Source organism: Gossypium hirsutum, chromosome A05, assembly GCF_007990345.1.
Source record: "Gossypium hirsutum isolate 1008001.06 chromosome A05, Gossypium_hirsutum_v2.1, whole genome shotgun sequence".
NCBI lineage: Eukaryota > Viridiplantae > Streptophyta > Magnoliopsida > Malvales > Malvaceae > Gossypium > Gossypium hirsutum.
Genome location: NC_053428.1, coordinates 15,083,057 through 15,101,753, shown reverse-complemented (window position 1 = coordinate 15,101,753; position 18,697 = coordinate 15,083,057). Strand labels below are relative to the sequence as shown.

General features: G+C 30.1%; 2 protein-coding genes across 3 annotated transcripts; one reads left to right on the top strand and one right to left on the bottom strand.

Annotated features, from left to right (window-relative positions):
* Nucleotides 1-2,259: 2,259 nt before the first annotated feature.
* On the top strand, nt 2,260-3,805 carry LOC107960439 (probable WRKY transcription factor 65). Of its 2 annotated transcripts, none has more exons than XM_041113577.1 (3): nt 2,260-2,592; nt 2,703-2,849; nt 2,974-3,805. In XM_041113577.1, the coding sequence occupies exons 1-3, from the start codon at nt 2,441-2,443 to the stop codon at nt 3,506-3,508; spliced, it is 834 nt and encodes a 277-aa protein (XP_040969511.1). In that variant the 5' UTR covers nt 2,260-2,440; the 3' UTR covers nt 3,509-3,805. The 2 variants fall into 2 exon arrangements, with proteins under 2 accessions (XP_040969511.1, XP_040969512.1); XM_041113578.1 differs by having other exon boundaries at nt 2,266-2,592; nt 2,706-2,849.
* Nucleotides 3,806-12,653: 8,848 nt separating this feature from the next.
* On the bottom strand, nt 12,654-15,495 carry LOC107960440 (ras-related protein RABA1c). The gene is made up of 2 exons (XM_016896789.2): nt 15,015-15,495; nt 12,654-13,345 (listed from the first exon to the last, which is right to left on the bottom strand). The coding sequence occupies exons 1-2, from the start codon at nt 15,233-15,235 to the stop codon at nt 12,910-12,912; spliced, it is 657 nt and encodes a 218-aa protein (XP_016752278.1). The 5' UTR covers nt 15,236-15,495; the 3' UTR covers nt 12,654-12,909.
* Nucleotides 15,496-18,697: the final 3,202 nt, after the last annotated feature.

Below are 18,697 nucleotides of genomic sequence, written 5' to 3'. Positions count from 1 at the left end.
TAATTACCGAACTACTCCAAAATATTATCAAATTTCAAAATTTGAAGTTTATAATAGAATGATAAAACAAAATATCACTCAACATACTTTCATTAAATCAATTCTAAAACCCAAATTAAACACTAAAAAGTTAACAATATTACTTCTAAGTACCAAAAATGTATAACATTTGTCAAATACAAATGCCACATTAAACGAAAAAATAACACATGCCATATTTAAAAAAATTGTCAAACTTAATTAGGTACCGATAATAAACCTTTTTAAAAGTAAAAAAAAAAATAAACAGTTGGAATGAATTTGGTAAATATTTGTTTTATTTTATTGTGCATTTTTTAATGTAATTTTTAAACTATTCATTTAAGAAACCTTAAAATGAAATTTAACAGTATATTTAAGTTCACATTTTTTTAATTGTTGTAATAGTAAAAATGTAAACTGAATTAAAACTCAATCAATTCCATACCCACATATATTTTGAAATTATTATTTTACATTTAAGATATTCTATAATTCCCTAGGTACTTGATGGTAAACTAAATAATAATAAAAATAATTAAAGTAATTATAAATGCAATATATTTGTAAGAAATGGGTGATAGTGATATTTTAACATTCATACATATACGTACTTAGCATGTATACATTAGGTAAGTATGTGTAGGTATATGAAAGGAGTAAATTTTAAGTATATATCACAATGATAATATTTATTATTTACTTTAACCCTATCTAGAAATAGTATCATATATGTTCAAAATTCCCCCAAACAAAGACAAAACTATTTGATTATTTTTCTTTAAACTGATTTCAAGATATTATTGTTTGTTCTATTTTTTTATGCCGTAAGAGTACAATTTATGTGACTATATCCTCCTCATAATCAAACAAAACACCGACGATTAAATCTTTGTAAATAAAATTTAGAGTTATACGATTGTGTAGATTTTCTTATGCTGTAAATTTCCATTAGCCTTAAAAAGCTAACATGTATATAAATTTTTCGATAATGAACCCATAATATATGTTATAAAATTGAAATCTTTTCAAAGGAAATAATTGGGTGCCTCAAAACAAAGAAAATATATAGTAAATTAAGTAATAACCCACCCAAGGTATTGACTTGTGTGTAGTGAGAGCTCAGCTGGGGGAATCTCTTCATTTATTTAAGAATAATCAGCAACGGTGTTAATAAGGGGTTGATGAAGAGAAGACAAGCCCAAGGTTGATAAAGTCTCCGTCAATATGGATTTGTTTATAGATTTATTCGAAAAATACTAATTAACTAAGCAAATGGATAACTATTGATCTCCTCAATTGTTACGAAAACACCATGTGAAAGTGAAACTGAATCAAAGCTTTTTCTTTTTTTGTGCCTTTTTGTGGGTTTGATTTGGAAAAGATAGGTGGTCTTTTTAGGAGCCCCAAAATCCAACACATTCTTGTTTTTTATATTCCTACCACGATTAATGGATGCCAAATAACCCAATTTATTTTACTTTTTCTCCTTCAAGTTTTGATTAAGAAAAGCAAAAGAAAAAAAAATCCATTCTCAAAACTTCAGTTGCTGTCCTACTCAATCCACATGAGCCATCCCTACATAACTTTCTTTTTCTTTTTTCTTTTTCTTTTTCTTCTCTAATTGATATACATTTACAAACAATGAATATACCATATATAGTTGCCAAAACCTTAATTTCTAGTTCATAGTTGGATTTGGGTGTAAATATTTATAATTATATAAATATGATATATTTGAATAATTATTTTAATTGATGAGAGCACAGATAAAGGGTTAAAAACTTGGACAAGAGACAGTTCCAAAATTAACAACTCCTATGCCCTAAAAAAAACAAAAACAAAGAAACATATAATTCATTGAAAATTCAAATATTTGGTGAATACTGACATCTAATTTTGATTTGGTTAAAGTAACATTTAGATTTAATATAAACAAACTATAATATCTTAAAACTAATCGAATTAGAATATAAATATACTTCAAAAATAACGAAGATCGATTTCAAAAAGAAAAAGTAACGAAGATCCAAGCCACTGTCAGCCTAAACAAAAGCAGGCAGCCAGAGTGGTTACATGGTACATATCCAATATATAAACAAAAGGCGACGGATACTGGGAAAACTCTAATCAGATGTAATAAATATATGATACAATTTTATTTTTTTTTAACAATGAAAAATAATAAATTAAAATTATTTAAATAAAGTTATAGGATTTACATCACAATTTGCTTGCACGTCCTCTATAAACTAATGCCAAACCCCAATCTGTCAACTTGCCGCTCCCCCCATTTTTAAAAGAGCCACCCTTCCTGTTTCTTCTTCTTCTTCTTCGCCTAACAACCCCTTTCTCTCTCTTCTTTGATTTGGTTGTTTCTCACCTTTAAACGCTGTTGATCATCAAGCTCTAATCAGTAATCATGGACGCTGGTGATCCTAGTTTCAACAAAGCTAGTAACCCTTATGTTACTGAGCAAGAGTTAGAAGATAACGACAACGCTTCATCAGAAACCGGCGCTGAGTCTCCTCCTTCTACCACTTTCAACGATATCAAACTCTCTCCTAAAAAAGGGTAACTTCTAGTTTTTTTTTTCTTTAAATAATTTTCTGTTAAGTTCGTTGCTTGCATGTTTTAAGGTTTTTTTTTTTTTGTAATTTTGACGTAATGGGGTTTTATTACAGTAGGAGATCCATACAGAAAAGAGTTGTGTCAGTGCCTATCAAGGACGTTGAAGGTTCCCGCTTTAAAGGTGAGAGTGCTCCACCATCCGATTCTTGGGCTTGGCGAAAGTACGGCCAAAAACCCATCAAAGGCTCTCCTTATCCCAGGTAAACTGAATAAACTGACTGTTAACTAACGTTTTCTCTGCATCGATGCGTGAATTTCCAAGTCTACGTTTCCACAATCACCAACCGCTGATTATGGTTTCTGTTTTCATCTTACTGCCGGCAGAGGTTATTATCGGTGTAGTAGCTCGAAGGGATGTCCGGCAAGGAAACAAGTCGAGAGGAGTCATGTGGACCCTAAAATGTTAGTGATCACGTACTCCTGCGAACACAATCACCCTTGGCCCGCTTCTAGACACAATACCGCCGCCGCTAAGCAAGCTGCTGCGGCGGCGAAGGCAGCGGCTGCAGCGGAGGCATCAACCGCAACTGTAACAGCTGTAAAGAACGAGCCATCTACGTCGCAGGCCGACATGGAACAGGAATCAGGGACCGAAGAGAGGTTCACTGATTTGACGGAGGACTCGATTCTTACAACAGGGGACGAATTTGCTTGGTTCGGGGAGATGGAAACGACATCGTCGACGGTTCTGGAGAGCCCCCTGTTTACAGAAAGGGATGAATGCGATGCCGACGTGGCGATGGTCTTCCCGATGAAGGAAGAGGACGAGTCGTTATTCGCCGATCTGGGCGAGTTGCCTGAGTGCTCCTTTGTGTTTAGGCATCAACGGAATGTGGGACCACGGGTTGGGATCTGCTGACACGTGTCTTATGTGCAGTTCGTAATTGGTGGAGTCGTCCTCGGTTTCAACGTCCCTGCGGTGCGTATCATTTATCGTGTGGCACACTAGATAGGAAATTTAAAACTGAGAAAAAAGAAAAAAGAAAAAAGAAAAAAAAAATTAAATTTTTTTTTAAAAAAAGATACCCCTTACATTGCATTATCCCTTTGCGAATTTCATCGGATATATATATTATTTTTCTTTTCACAATTTAATTTGCCTTTGGTTTCGGTGTAGTAAATGAATAAAAATTCTGAATACCAAATTCTGTCGTTATCTTGTTGTGGGCTTACCAAAAATTTGCCATTGCGGTACGTCCGTTTAAGCTTCACTCTTGAGGGACTTAATTGAATAGAAACATTTTTTAGTGAGCACAAGCAGCATTTCTTTTTCTATGCGAGAATGATGGCAGTTGCTCATTTTAGACTTTATGTTTCTTCTTCACGTCTTTCTTTTCAAGCCTTATCCAATTAGTAAAAACCTAAACTATATACAATATAAATTGATTGTTGCAATAATATTTTTGGAAGTGATATTTATAATTAATTCTCAACAAACTTAAATAATATTAATAAATATGTAAATTGAGCACGATCTAATGTTTTTAAAAAACAAAAATGAAGAATTTAGGTTTGAGAAAAATATAATTTCATGTATCAGAACAAACTATTCCACATCTACTATAAAAAGAAGTTGGTCTTTTCTCGCTTTGCATCCATTTGTTTTCTTATTTAAATCTCACTCCTTAATTCAATAGTTAAAGTTTTACCGTAGCTAATAACAAGATTGTGATATATATTTTTTGATTGGATGGAAGTTCAAATCAAATGAAAAACCTTGACTTTTAGGTGATGGTATGAGCTGGAAACTTACAATAACCAGAAGAATATCATTTATTCAAACCTCAAGTTATATATATTATGCAGAGTTTTCACATGATTTTAGATAAGCTAGTAAGCTTTTCCCAAGCCAAAATTTATGCATTATTATAATTCCTGTCAGGGGGACCCAAGTTGATATTTTATTAAAGAATCAAACGTTTGAATTGGTTAATAATTGCAATTAAGTCAATTTTTATATAAAATAATTTCCTTTTAAAATCTGCAATGCAAAAAGTATTTGAGCAGTGATTAAACCTTGATTTGCAACTCAACATATGGAACGTCATCAATGATCAAATGATGATAAATAGAGAATTTATTTTTTAATTATATAATTCTTATCCATTCCATTATTGCACATAAATTACGACAAATGCCAGCTTAGATTAGATATATAGCATTTCAGGGTTACCCATTAATTAATTTTTCTAGCATATGTATTTCTCACCAAATTGCAGATGCTTTTTTTTCTTTCTTTTAAAGTACTTTTGGCCTGTCTTGTTCATCCTCACTTTGCATAAAATCAACTATTAAATCATAGGGAAACCTCATTTGATGGAACACATAAATAAATAAATTTTGGTTAATGTTTACGAGGCCAAAAAAATAAAAGAAAGCAAGATATGCTAAATATCATGAAATTACATAACTTTAGTTTAAAAAAAAAAAAAGGCATGCCAACTCAAAATTTTAACTTTTGGGAAGAAAGGATTTTTAATCATTTTAAAAGTGATTTAGGATGCGGTAGAATATCATTTATTATTAAATTTACATGATCTTGTAATTATAAAAAAATTAATATTATATATAATTATATTATAATTTTTTATGTCATAGTAATGTAAACAACTACATAATTTTATTTTCTAAAACATAATATTATTATTTTTTTATAAAAAAATACATAATACTTGCAACAAAAAAGTTTCGAATCAAGTAACAAAACTCAAAATCAAATAATCATTTGTCATATATATATACAAAATACATATATTATATGTAATATTATTATTCAAGAAAGTGTTGATCAATACCATTAATAATAAAATTAATAAGAAAAATGAATATTATATATAATTTTATTCTATTACTCTTAACTTTTTATATTTTTTCGATCATTTTTCTCACATTAAACATATATTCTCTATCATTATTGGTTGTTCATTTGCCAAGTATAAATAAGTAATAACAAATGCTATATAATTTGTTGAATATTTAATAGCTTAAAATATATAAAAACTTATCTTGTCAAGTTTGTAAAATAAAATATAAATCTTAAAACTGAAATACTATTATTATTGCATAAAAATAATGTTTTCGACTTAAATCATGTATAGATATATTTAAAAAGTTTTATAGTAATTGGATTAAGTGTAATTGATTGTAATTATTCGCATGATTATCTTAATTCTCACCCTTTCTCTTATAAAAATTGAAAATTATAAATTTTCGAAACATATCACAAATAATTATACTTAAATCCAATTACTAAATAACTCTATAAACATACTTAAAAAAGTTTATTTTTCCAAAATATATACTACAAATATATTCATCCATATTTGTCCCTAATGAGACTATGTAACCCCCCTTTTTTTTAATGTTTGGCATAGAACACATTCAAATATGTATATTTAACATCTTTTTAAGATATATAAAAAAATTTTAAAAATAAATATTTATGATTAGTGCACTCATCTTTTTCAGATCAAATTAATAATTAAACTGGTCAAATTATCAATTTTTTATTTAACTAATTTCAACCGGATGAATTTAAAAAAAAATCAAATAAAAAACTAAAAAAAGGATAAATAAAAAATTTATAAACATAAATAAATAACATAAACATCAATTAAGCATTACAAATTCAGTTAAAAATTAGCATTATCATTCTTAAATTCTAAAAGGACATTAATATTATTTTCATTGATAAATCTTTGCATGTTTGTTATAAGTAAATATAAACTCATTGTTTACCTAAAGTTTAACTAATAATAATTTGCATTATAATAATGAATTATAATGCGAGAAACAACTTTCATTAATAGATAATCTAAATTGTTCATATTATGCAAAATTAGATCGAGCAAATGATTCAAATAAATAGGGGATTATTATGTTATCTATAAGTCCAAAAGATGAGAGAGCTTGTTTTGGATATTAAGTGAACGACTCCTAAAAATAGAGATATAGATGTGATTGTCAGGACTGATATTACATCATATAGGTCTTAAGTTGAATTTATCGATCCTAGATTTGTTTATGGATTTATTTACTTATGATGTTCATTGTGTGACTTGTCTAAATCCTAAAGTAAGTGAATGGCCATGCATGTATAACTCATGCACTTTGATATGTTGAAAATTTCCGTTCATGGTAATGAATTGAAAGTTATTACATTAGGTACATGACTTATGCATGGCATATAAAAAGTCCCAAGAGAAATTGTAATAGCCCAAAATTGGGTCTAGTTGGAACAGAGGTTTCGGGACCACAAAATTCGAGATAGAAGTAATTATTTTATGATTATTTTGAGATATATGATATGATTGCATGATTGTGTGAAAATTTCGTGAAGAAATTCTATGCATAAAGTGCTCAATTTGAAGTTAGGGACTAAATTGAATAAGTTGTAAAACTTGCATTCTAGAAGTTTCTAGTATGAAATTGCTTTGAAATATTAATTAGGAGGTCTTAAATAGAAATTTGACCAATTTCTAAGTGATGGACAAAAATTGGACATAGATGGAATTTTTGAAAGTTTAATAAGGAAGGGCATTTTAGTCATTTGGTAATTAAAAGAAATAAAAAGGGAAAATAAAGCCAAAATTGAATCATCTTTCTCATGGAGGCCGAAATTAGCATGGGGGAAGCCATGGCTAGGGTTTTCAAGCTTTCCAAGCTCAATAGTAAGTCCGTTATAACCCCGTTTTTCAAGTTCTTTACGTTTTTGGAATCCCGGTAATTTGATTAAGCTTATTCTAGCAATAATTTAAGCTAGGGTTCATATTTGGAAAAATACTCATAGGTGAAATGTGTTTATTTTTCTGTTTTATAATAGAATATGAGGTTTTAAATTATGTTAGACAACTTGTGCTACTCGGTTTTGAGTGAAAACGAGTAAAAGGGCTTAATCAGTAAAAATACCTAATAGTCATAAGTATATGTTAGAGTGAGAATTTGATGTTTCCATAGAAGGGAAAAGTGATCAGCATGTCATAAAACATAAGAATAAGGGATGAAGTTTAATTCCCGAGCCTAGGGGCAAAAGTGTAAATATGTAAAAGTTTAGGGGTAAAATTGTAATTTTTCTAAATTTTGAGTTAAGGACTGTTTTGAATAGTACATTAATTAAATAAGTAAAATATGATGTTTTAGATCCCGGAAAATGAGATTTGATCCTAGAATGAGAGAAAAATCGAAAATTGGGAAAGTTGGTAAAATAGCCGTTTTAGTATCGAGGTAAGTTCATATGTATAATAAGCATTAATTTATGCATGTTTCAATGTAAAATTGGTATATTCATTATGATTTCCGAGGTGTTGAAAGTATGTAAGTTGGTATGATAATAATACAGCAATAATGCTGTAATTTATATTTGAAAGTTAAATTTAGTGAATTAATTGAATTATATTAAATTAAATGATTATGATGCCAAGTTTATGAATTGATTTAAAAATATGTCTATGGTACATGAAGTGCATTGAATTATCATACATAAATGTGATTTCTATGATTATGGATATTATGGGAAATTGTAAGTTCATATGATTTTTAATAAGGCAATGTGTAATTTAATGTTTTTGCCTTGATATTAAATGAGATGTAAGTTTATATGTAAGTAATACATCAATATTACTTGTATTATGATATTTTATAATAATATTGGAAATATGTTTGTAGATAATTACTTGATTAGTGAAATTGTTGGAAAAGAGAGAGAAATCCCGGTTGAACCTTCGGAAAGATTGGATGATACAAATAGTATGTAGCTAGGTCACATGTATGGTGCTGAGTGCACATCATGTGTACAAGAGAGCTACAAGACATTATGATGTAGCTAGGTCGCATGGGTGATACTATGTGTACACCATGTAGACAAGAGAGCTACGGGATATATGTAGCTAGGTCGCATGCGTGGTTCCAGGTGAAGGACACCATGTAGACAAGAGAGCTACGAGATAAATTGGCTAGGTCACATGGGTGGTACTGAGTGTTCACCATGTGTACAAGAGAGCCAAACTATATGATGGGTGGAGCTATGTGCTGAAACCACCAAGTATCGAGGATTGATCCGAATTGTTCAACGGGAGACTCTCTATGTATTGCTTTGTGAGTTTTGTGATGAATAAGTGCAGGAACTTGATTATGTGAATGATGTGTTCATTAAGTGACCAGGATGTGGTGAGGTTATAAACAAGTAAGTTATACATGAGGATGATTTTATGGTGACCTTGTGATCATGGGCCTATACTTGTGATGTATGAAATGTGGCGAAAATGATTTGTGATATGTATGTTAAAATGAGGTTAATACAAAGAAAGTGTGAAAGAGTGAATTAGCATAAAACTGTTTTGGACAGTAGGAGTGATGTGATTTTGAAAAATCACAAAAAATAGTAGAAATTGAATAAGAGACTGAATGAGATATCAAATTAAAGCTTAGTGAGTCTATTTTCATATAAAAGAAACAGAGAAAGAAAAGAAGTTCTATATTTTGAGATATTTATGTTTTTGTGAGACTGGTTTAGAATGATTACGTGATCCCCTATTCTGACTTTGGAAAATCACAAAATTTTGGATAAAAATAATTAGAGGCTTAAACTTATATTTTTAAAATCCCTAATGAGTCTATTTTCAAGATAAATCAACAAGAACATTATCCGAGTTCTGTACTGTGAGATAATTAATTTTTAGTGAAGAGAGGTCAGAACTGTCAGAAAGTGAAACAGGGGAAATTTTAATGAATAAACTGTACTAATTGGCTAAACCAAAAATTATGAAAATTTTATGGAGGAAATATATGTGAGTCTAGTTTTAGGAGAAATTTACGGATCTTAATTTGGAGCTCTGTAGCTCGAATTATAAATAAGTAAGTGACTATGACTCGTGTGGACAGTTTGATGTAAGCATTTATTAGTAAATTGTGAAATCGTACTTACAAGAATGCTATATACATTAAGGATGTGGAATGGAGAGGAGGAGGAGGAAAATAAATATATGTGGAATACATGGAAACTATGGTATATGAAATATTGATATAATGAAATAAATGATATGTGTTTATAAGAAAACAGAAAGAGAATGATATGTATCATGACATATATATATATATGACTAGTCTCAATGTAATGCTTGTTGGGTATGGAGTTGAATTGAAATGTTTTAGGCAAACATGTTATTTTGCGTATCTGAATTGTGGTATTTTATAAAGATATGATCTAGTTTTAAATATGAATGCTTGATGATTAAGCTGAAGATATTTTGTAAGATGATAATCTTGGTATAAATGTATAAGTGGTACTATAATAAACAAGGTAAAATGAGTATGAGAGACACATGTATGATGACATACAAATGTTATGTTTGTGGTTTAATTGAGAATATTTAATCATTAAATAAATACCATGTTATATGCTTTTGATTTTGTATAAGTGTGTAAGAGATTAAGGTTGACCAAAGCTTGGAAAATAGCCAAGGTATATTCCACACAGGCAGAGACACGACCATGTGCCTCAGCCGTGTATGGAACACGACTTTGGGACACGGGCGTGTGGAGCCTTAAAGCATGAAATTTCCAAGATTTTCTTAAGTTCTCGGTTTAGTCCCGAACCCTTTCTAAAGTATGTTTTGGGCTTCGTAGACTCAAATAAGGGACTATGTGTAAGTGAATGAACGTTTTGAAATATGAATGAAATTTTATGGCCCGTATTTTAGTTTAATGTTTGTATGTTTGTCCAGTAACGCCTCGTACCTTATCCCGGCCTCGGGTACGGATAAGGGGTGTTACAGAAATGGGAGCAAGTAGCCATGGATTTCGCGATTGAATTATCAATTTCCTCAAAGACAAAGGATGCTATTTGGATAATAGTGAATCGACTAACAAAGTTAGCCCATTTCTTGACAATTCGTGGGCTCTCATTTTACCTTTAGATTTTAGAACCAGTTACATGAATCGCATGAAATAAAATTGAATTTCTGTATAACATTCATCCTCAAACGGATGACTAATTAAAGCAAGTTATTTAGGTTCTTGAATATATATATGTTGCGAGTTTGGTGGCGAAATAGTCAATTTTAGACCAAATATTAGTTGGACTTCAGATTAAAAAACAGAATTAGATAATAATTAACTCAATTAACTACAAAGAGAACAAATGCAATCAAAAGAAGCATATAATACTTACATCCATGCAAGGGAGATATGATTGGGAATGATACATATCCACTCTCATAATAATAGGGGGAAAACAAATATCGAGAAAGCAATTTAGAACATGAATGGTACATTCGATCCCCAAGGAGGAGGAGCGTAGGATAAGAAAAAGAAAATCAATATAACTAACCGAGACACTACTACGTTACATGTCCCCAACTAAGCATCATTGTTCTTCCAATAAATCACATAAAACAATTAAATTAGCTAAGAAAGAAACTAAAAAAAGAGTGCATTGACAAATTTTAACCATGGATTACCAAAATTTCCTTTCTTTATGTTCTTGCAATTCTAGCAAGTAGCTTTTATAGTAATTCTCAATGAACAATCTGAGGAAAAGCTTTCTGCCTTGTGACGTCTAGCAAAGAAACAGAGATAGCCGCAGCAAAATCGAAGCCTCAACATCCTAATCTAACCATCCCATTCCCATCTCCATACTCGTTTTTTTTTTTCCCTAGAAAATTTCAATCTGAGCGAACATGTAATTGAATTAATGCCAATTTCCAACCCTTAAATTCACAATCAACATATTGGGAAGAGAAGGAAAAACATTTAGGTTTGTAATAAGACGGACCGAGCTTACACCTTTAAAAGAGCCCAACATCCCATCAGCCCAGAAAAAAGTTCATGACAGATGCTAAAACATGGAACCTCAAGATCTTCTTTTTATCTATAGTTGTATGGATTAGCAAACAATAACCAACATTCATATACTTTTTTACATTTTAATTGATATGATTAGTGGCTTATTTGACTTCTATTTTAATAAAACCAAATGTAAAGTGAAATATTATATTAGTATTCAAATATTTTATTTTATGATGATTATTTTCGAATAATTTATCTAATAAAAAATTTAAGATTTTTCATGTATGCAATAATTTTAATGAGTTACTGTCTAAATTTTTCATCATACTATAAGTGGATATTGAAATTTGTTATTATATTTTATCTTGGTTGATGTTAGTCATTATACATAAATTTACCACTCAACTTTTATGGGATTGAAATTAGCCACAATTTTGAATTTTAATTAATTTTTCCACCAACTTTGATTTTTTAAATAAAAATTTACCATTATATATTGATCTTTAATTTTTCGAAAACAAAATCTAATGGAAAAAATATCATTTCAAATATTTGATTTGACTTTGAAAATTTTTTAAAAACATAAAAAATAATATTTTACTTCATTTTTTATAAATAAAAATTTTATTAATATTTTATATTATGTTAATTAATTATTTTAAAATATTTAAATAAAATATTTTTATTAAACTTAACTTAAATTATAAAATTTAATAAAAAATTAAACTTTAGTTTTAAAATTCAGTCAATGGCAAGACTCAATATAGAGGGGTAAATTTACCTTTATTTTAAATGTATAATGGCAGGTATAAAAAAACTAAAATATAAAGATAATTCTATTTAAAGTATAGTGATAAAATTACACATTAACCTAATTTTAATTTATAAATTTGGCTTCATTTATTCTGATTCATGGTGGTAGTTTTTTTCCTTCAGTTTGACAATTGGGCTAAAAGAAGATTATTGGGCCAAACTTTTATTAATTACCCAAGAAATTCAATAAATCCAATCCTATTAGCTTTTTCCCAACCAATTTAACAGGTTCTGATTCTCAAATCAAAAGCGGTTCAGTACCCATTTCGGATTGATGGACCAACCAGCTAATCTATTCCGGTTCCAATAACTTTTAAGGTATTTTATAATTAAATTACAAATTAATATGATAAAATTAAAAACACGTGGGGGTGCCTTCAAATTTCACCAACCAGATCACAAATAAATTACCATCTAAGTAGTTATTTAAATTCAATGATGTAAAACCCTGTTCCTCACATGCCTCTTGTCTACTCAAATTAACAGCCATTGTGAATTTTTTTTTATGTAAATTAAATCAATCTCCAGTCCACCCATATCCTACTGTAGGGTACCTTTTTGAGAAAAATTTTACAGAACCCAAGGTTTACAAAGAAATCCCCATCCATGCCTGCATCCCTTAAAACAATCAGAGACTGCAGATTTTAACATCTTCTTCATCCCTTAGCTCGAGCAGCAACCCCCTTTCTTTATTGCAGACACGTCTTTACTGACATCAATTTTCTCCCCCTTGGATGGAACAGCTGAAGCAGCCCCTTCATCACTTGTCTCCATTGCCTTCTTGCTTACTATGTGATAGATCTGTGTCAGCACTTCTGCAAATGCGTTTTCCACGTTTGTTGCTTCCAGGGCTGAAGTTTCCATGAAGTAGAGGGATTCTTTCTCCGCAAAGGATTTTGCATCCTCAGTTGGGACAGCCACAAGGTGTCGGAGATCTGATTTGTTGCCTATGAGCATGACCACGATGTTGGGATCCGTGTGATCCCTCAACTCTCTTAACCACCTCTCCACATTTTCAAACGTGGAGTGTCGGGTCACATCGTACACAAGTAGCGCACCAACAGCTCCTCGGTAATAGGCACTTGTGATGGCACGGTACCTGACAGTGTGTGAAGAGGAGTTCAGAAAACAAAACAAAAACTTCTACAAGAAAGTCAGATCTTTCGAGTACAAAAGAAGCAGGTTTTAAACAAGAGAACTATCCAGCCATTTAACAACCTCATCAACCCTAATTACACTCTATACCCATCATCCCTCGAAACCAAGGGTCAATCATGCATCTGTTGACCATGATTCTAAAACTAAGGTAGTGCAGCTCATCAATGATGTAGAAGCAATTCCTTCAATCTTTATCCAAATCCAAAAACTATATACAGACATTATATATCACAGCCCAAAATTTTGCTAAATCGATGGTTTTATGGTTCCTCTGGGTTTATTATCACATCCTCCTTCCCCTTTCTTCCTGCTAATCCAAGGATGATGCCAATAACTTGCATTTTCATATCCAAAATGAATGAATCACATTACAAAACATATGACAACTTAGTAGCCTTATACCCTAATAGAACAAGATATGCGGACAATGAGGAGCATGCTCTAGCTGTAGGATCCAGGGGACTTTTTGTATTGAAAACATTTCATATTCATAAGATAAAAATCAACAAAACAACTGACAAATCAATGTTGTTCAGCAAAGCATATCCACCCAAATTATAATATTTAGGTGTTCAACTACAATGTTACTCAAATAAAACAAGCTACAAGTCCCTTATATTCGAGTGATAAATAGTAGCAATTCCGCAGTGCAACAAAAGAAACCATATGAAACAATAAGTACCCACTTTTCCAGCCCAGAAGAGTAAAAGAAAAAACTATTTACTTAAGCAATAATATTTCCCTCTTAAAATCCTGAACAATCATACCAGACAATGACTAAAAAGGTCTCGCTAACAAACTAACATCTGTTTACTAGTTCAAAACATTTCTTCCATTACCAATTTACCACAAACTACCTACAATTCCCTGTCACAACCCGAATATCAAACAAGATTGGATGGTAAACTAGATTCACAATTTCTCGATACACGTAAGCAATGGCTACATATGAGAAAAATTAGCCAGTAGGCAAGTAATTCTACACCCAACTTATTACAGTACTTCGACTGAGTAAACTGGATTATCATAGTGCGATTGTCACTCTACAATGACATCGAAATCATGGTTTATAGCAGGAAACAAGCATATTGTAGCAAACCGTGACCACTCGGCGTCTTGCTCATTGTCAAAGCCATTAATAACAACTACTAAGGAATACAAACAACTCATGCAACAAGATTACAAGATGAAGAAACTTTAGATCTGCTGATCCTGACTTCAAATCTATGTTCGATCTATTCGCAACCCAAGCATATTAGTAGTAAGAAAACAAACTAAATCTAAATAATAGATTTGTAAAAAAGCAAGCAACCACAACACCATTTAAGCACATGCTGCTCACAGATCTAGATATGCAAGAGCAAGACCCTTCCTATTTCTAATACACAGATAAAAAAGAGATATTTGGAGAACCCCAATTCAGATCAAATCGAACTCTTGCAGAACCAGAGTTGCTTTCTTTCCCCAAGCAGCCAAAGGGACACAATTCCCTTTATATTTTTGCTCACCTTTCTTCGCAAACAAGCAGAGAAGTAACATACCCAGGTCCAAGATAATAATAATAAAATAAAAAACAAGAAAGGAAGACAAGGAAATAGGAAAAGTGAGACCTTTCTTGACCAGCAGTGTCCCAAATCTGAGCCTTGATGACCTTACCATCAACATTCAAGCTACGAGTAGCGAACTCAACGCCAATAGTGGACTTGGACTCGAGGCTAAACTCGTTCCTGGTGAACCTTGAGAGAAGGTTAGACTTGCCTACTCCCGAATCACCGATCAGCACCACCTTGAAAAGGAAGTCGTAGTCATCCTCTGCCCTGTAACCAGCCATCTTACACTCTCCTCAAAACCCTCCTTTTACTTTCCCTTTTACTTTGCTTCGAGTGATGAATATGAGAGAAAGAGAAACAGCGTGTAAAAGAGGGTTCGTTTCAACTTTAAGATCTCTCACTACAAAAAAAGAAAAAGAAAAAGAAATTATTTTTAAATATTTTCCAATGTAAAAGACTGCTGTCTGTGAGAAGTTGGACTCCAGAGTGAAAATTAGAGGAAGCGGGATTTGGTACTTTTTTTTAGAGTTGGAGACAGATTATCTTGGTTTTTATTCTTTACTTTTACATGTTAAATGTTAATATAAATTTAATTTATTAATAATTTTGCAATATTAATATATAAAAATAAAGTTTATTTTATCATATAAATATAAACTATTAATTGTGCATGGAAGAAACAGTTATGCATTGATTTGGGAATTAATCTATATAGTTTTATTGTAAAGTTGTAGAGTGATAAGATGTACAAATGTCTGTTTTCAGTAACAGAATTATGCTTACTTGGATAATAAAATCACAAGTATCAAAAAATATATATAAACTATTAATATAATTACTATATTATGATATAATTTTATGTAACAAAATTATAAATAAATTAAGTATGGTTTTGATTGAAATTATAAAGATGAAAAAAGAAAATTATAATGTCTTAGGAATCAAATATGGTGTATGTATTTTTTTATATTTCATATACAAATATGAAAACACATCCTTTATAAAATATTACAATTGAATTAAAAGGTAAGGTGGCACTAACATTGCAATGATGTAATATTACGGGTGTTTTTATCGGTTGAAAAGGAGTACTGGTGTGGAGTTTGGAGGTATGTTAGAGTTGGAATAAAGATGGTAGGTAATTACAGGACAGGAATTGTTGCAGTTTTTGGTCGTTTTATTATGCAGAAAGAAAGTAGAAAGTGGAAGCTTCAAATTGAAGTGACTTCAATGGTGATGGTGAGATGTTTGTTGTGTTTTGGTTTGTGTATAAACGGGGTTGGGTGTTGGTTGTTGGTTGTTGATGGCTGTTGCAAAATGTAAAGAACGTTGAGGTTTAATTAAGCTCAATATGTTTATATTTAAAGCATATTTAATTAGTAAATGGAATGATGACATTTTATAATTATTTTTTCTATTTTTAATTAATTCAGTTATAAAATTTTAAAAACCTGCTGTACCAAAAAAGTAAAAACAGTGACTTACATATAGAGTGGTGTAATTGGAGGAGAAAATGACAGGTAATGTTGGAAGGTTAATGCGATTAGCTCCAACGTGAGCTTTTATGATTACCAGCACTATCAACTAATCATGTTTTGAATTTCCATTATTTTTCCTCACTCTCCATTTATTTCTTTTAGGTAATGACCTTACCCTTTTTTTTTTTCTCATTGTTTGTCCAAAAACATTTTAATAGTTGTAGCCAAAGTGATACATATAAAAAAATCATTTTTAATTCAATTAAATAATATAATAAATAAAAGGTTAAAAGATGCTTTTAGTCTTTCTATTATTCATACATTTGAAATTTAGTCCTATTTTTATTTTAAGAGATTCTTTCATCTTAATTTTTAGATTTAAAATTAAAAGCTCAGTTATTAATTCTGTTAAAATTTATAAAGTAAATTCAAGTCTATTATAACGTAATTCTTTTATTACATGATTATTAATTTTTTTTAATTTCGAAACGTCACACTAATAAATTTAATAGAAGAATATTAACAATGTTGTTAACAATTTAACTTAAATTTTTAAATTCAAAAAATTAAAAAATAAAAATTTTAAAATTATAAAAATCTAAAGGACATGAACCATATCTTAACCTAAATAAATAAGTTAAATTTAAGATTTATATTGATCCTGGTGGAATGGGTAGGCTAGGAGTCCTGACCATGCTTTCGACCCAGTTCATGGCCCATACTCATCCCTAAACTCAGGCTCTTTCCACTTTGCAGGTCAGGAGCTTTACTTGGGCCTCAACCAGCTAAAATAGCAATCAGTTCGGTTATAAAGCCCAGGAATACACTGTGTTAGGCTTCTGATTTTGGATCAACTTAATTTACGCTAGTAAAAAGTCTTGTCCTACAGTGATGATTTGACATAAAGGAAACGCCAAATGTCGAACCGCTGGTTTTAATCGAGACTCGGTTCAACGTTTTCTTCAATACGGTTACCAAAATTTCTGGAATTGGTCCCTAGTTAATTATTGGTTTCGTGACAGATAGCTGGCCACTGCCCCCCAACTTATAAATATTATAGTAATGACTCGAAATTTATAGTTATTAAAAAGTATATTTTTGGATTTTTATTTTCGAAAAATAAATTTGTAAATATTTATTTAAAATATTTATGAAAATTAGTTGTGTGGTTAATTAAGTTTTGGCTAGGTGAATTAGCTTGAATTAAGGTTAATTAGGTATATGGACTAGATTGAATATAGTGTAAAACTTTAATTATAGACTAGAAGAAATTTAAGAGACTAAATTAGGGATTAGACCATAAATGCCAAATGTATGATAATAGTAAAATACATAAATTAGTAATAATTACTTATTTACTTATTATATAAGTAAACATTATTTTATTATTAAATTATTATTATTATAATACATTATTAAAATAAAACATAAAATAAAATAAAACATAACAAAAGAAACAAAGAACAAAGAAATAGAATTGAAACGAAAACAGGGAAAGAAAGGAGAAAAAGAAAGAAAGAAAAGAAAAAGGGAAATTAGGGTTTTAAAGGTTTCAAGTTCAAGTGGTAAGTCAATTTAATCCATTTTCTTATGATTTTGATGTTTTTAGAATCCTAGAACAAAATACTACTTGATTTATATTGAAAATTTGAAAGTTAATAGATTTTTAGATGTTGTTCATGTTGAATAAATTGAAATATTAAAGTTTGAATTGATAGGATTTCAAGTTAGAATTGAGAAAAGGATTGAATGGTAAAATAAATTATAGGTTTTTAATTAAGAGGGACTAAATTGAGAGAATTTTGAAATTAGGGTTTATGGTAAAATTTGAAAGTTGAAATTAGTCTAAAGTGGGATTTGAATGAAAATATAAAATTAGTTCAAATAAAATAAAGTTAGTTTTGATTAATGGATTAAATTGAAATGTGAGCTAAGGTAAGAAATGATGAAATTATTATATCATACATGTTTATTTTTATTAAATAGTATAGGAAAGTCATTTGATTGTTTTTTTTTCTAACATATAAATGTTATATGTTTTATATGAAATTGAAGAGAAAGAAAAGAAATGAGAGGACTTAATTGAAGAAAAAGGAAAAGAGAAGGCTAATGAGTGAAGGAATACATTATCTTAACCTTTTTGTTGTAAGTACTACAAGATTTTTAAATTATTTTTATTTAAATACTTATATTGTAGTATAAAAATACTTATAAATAAAAATGTAAAATATATATTTAAATTTGTAAATAGAAAAATAGATTATG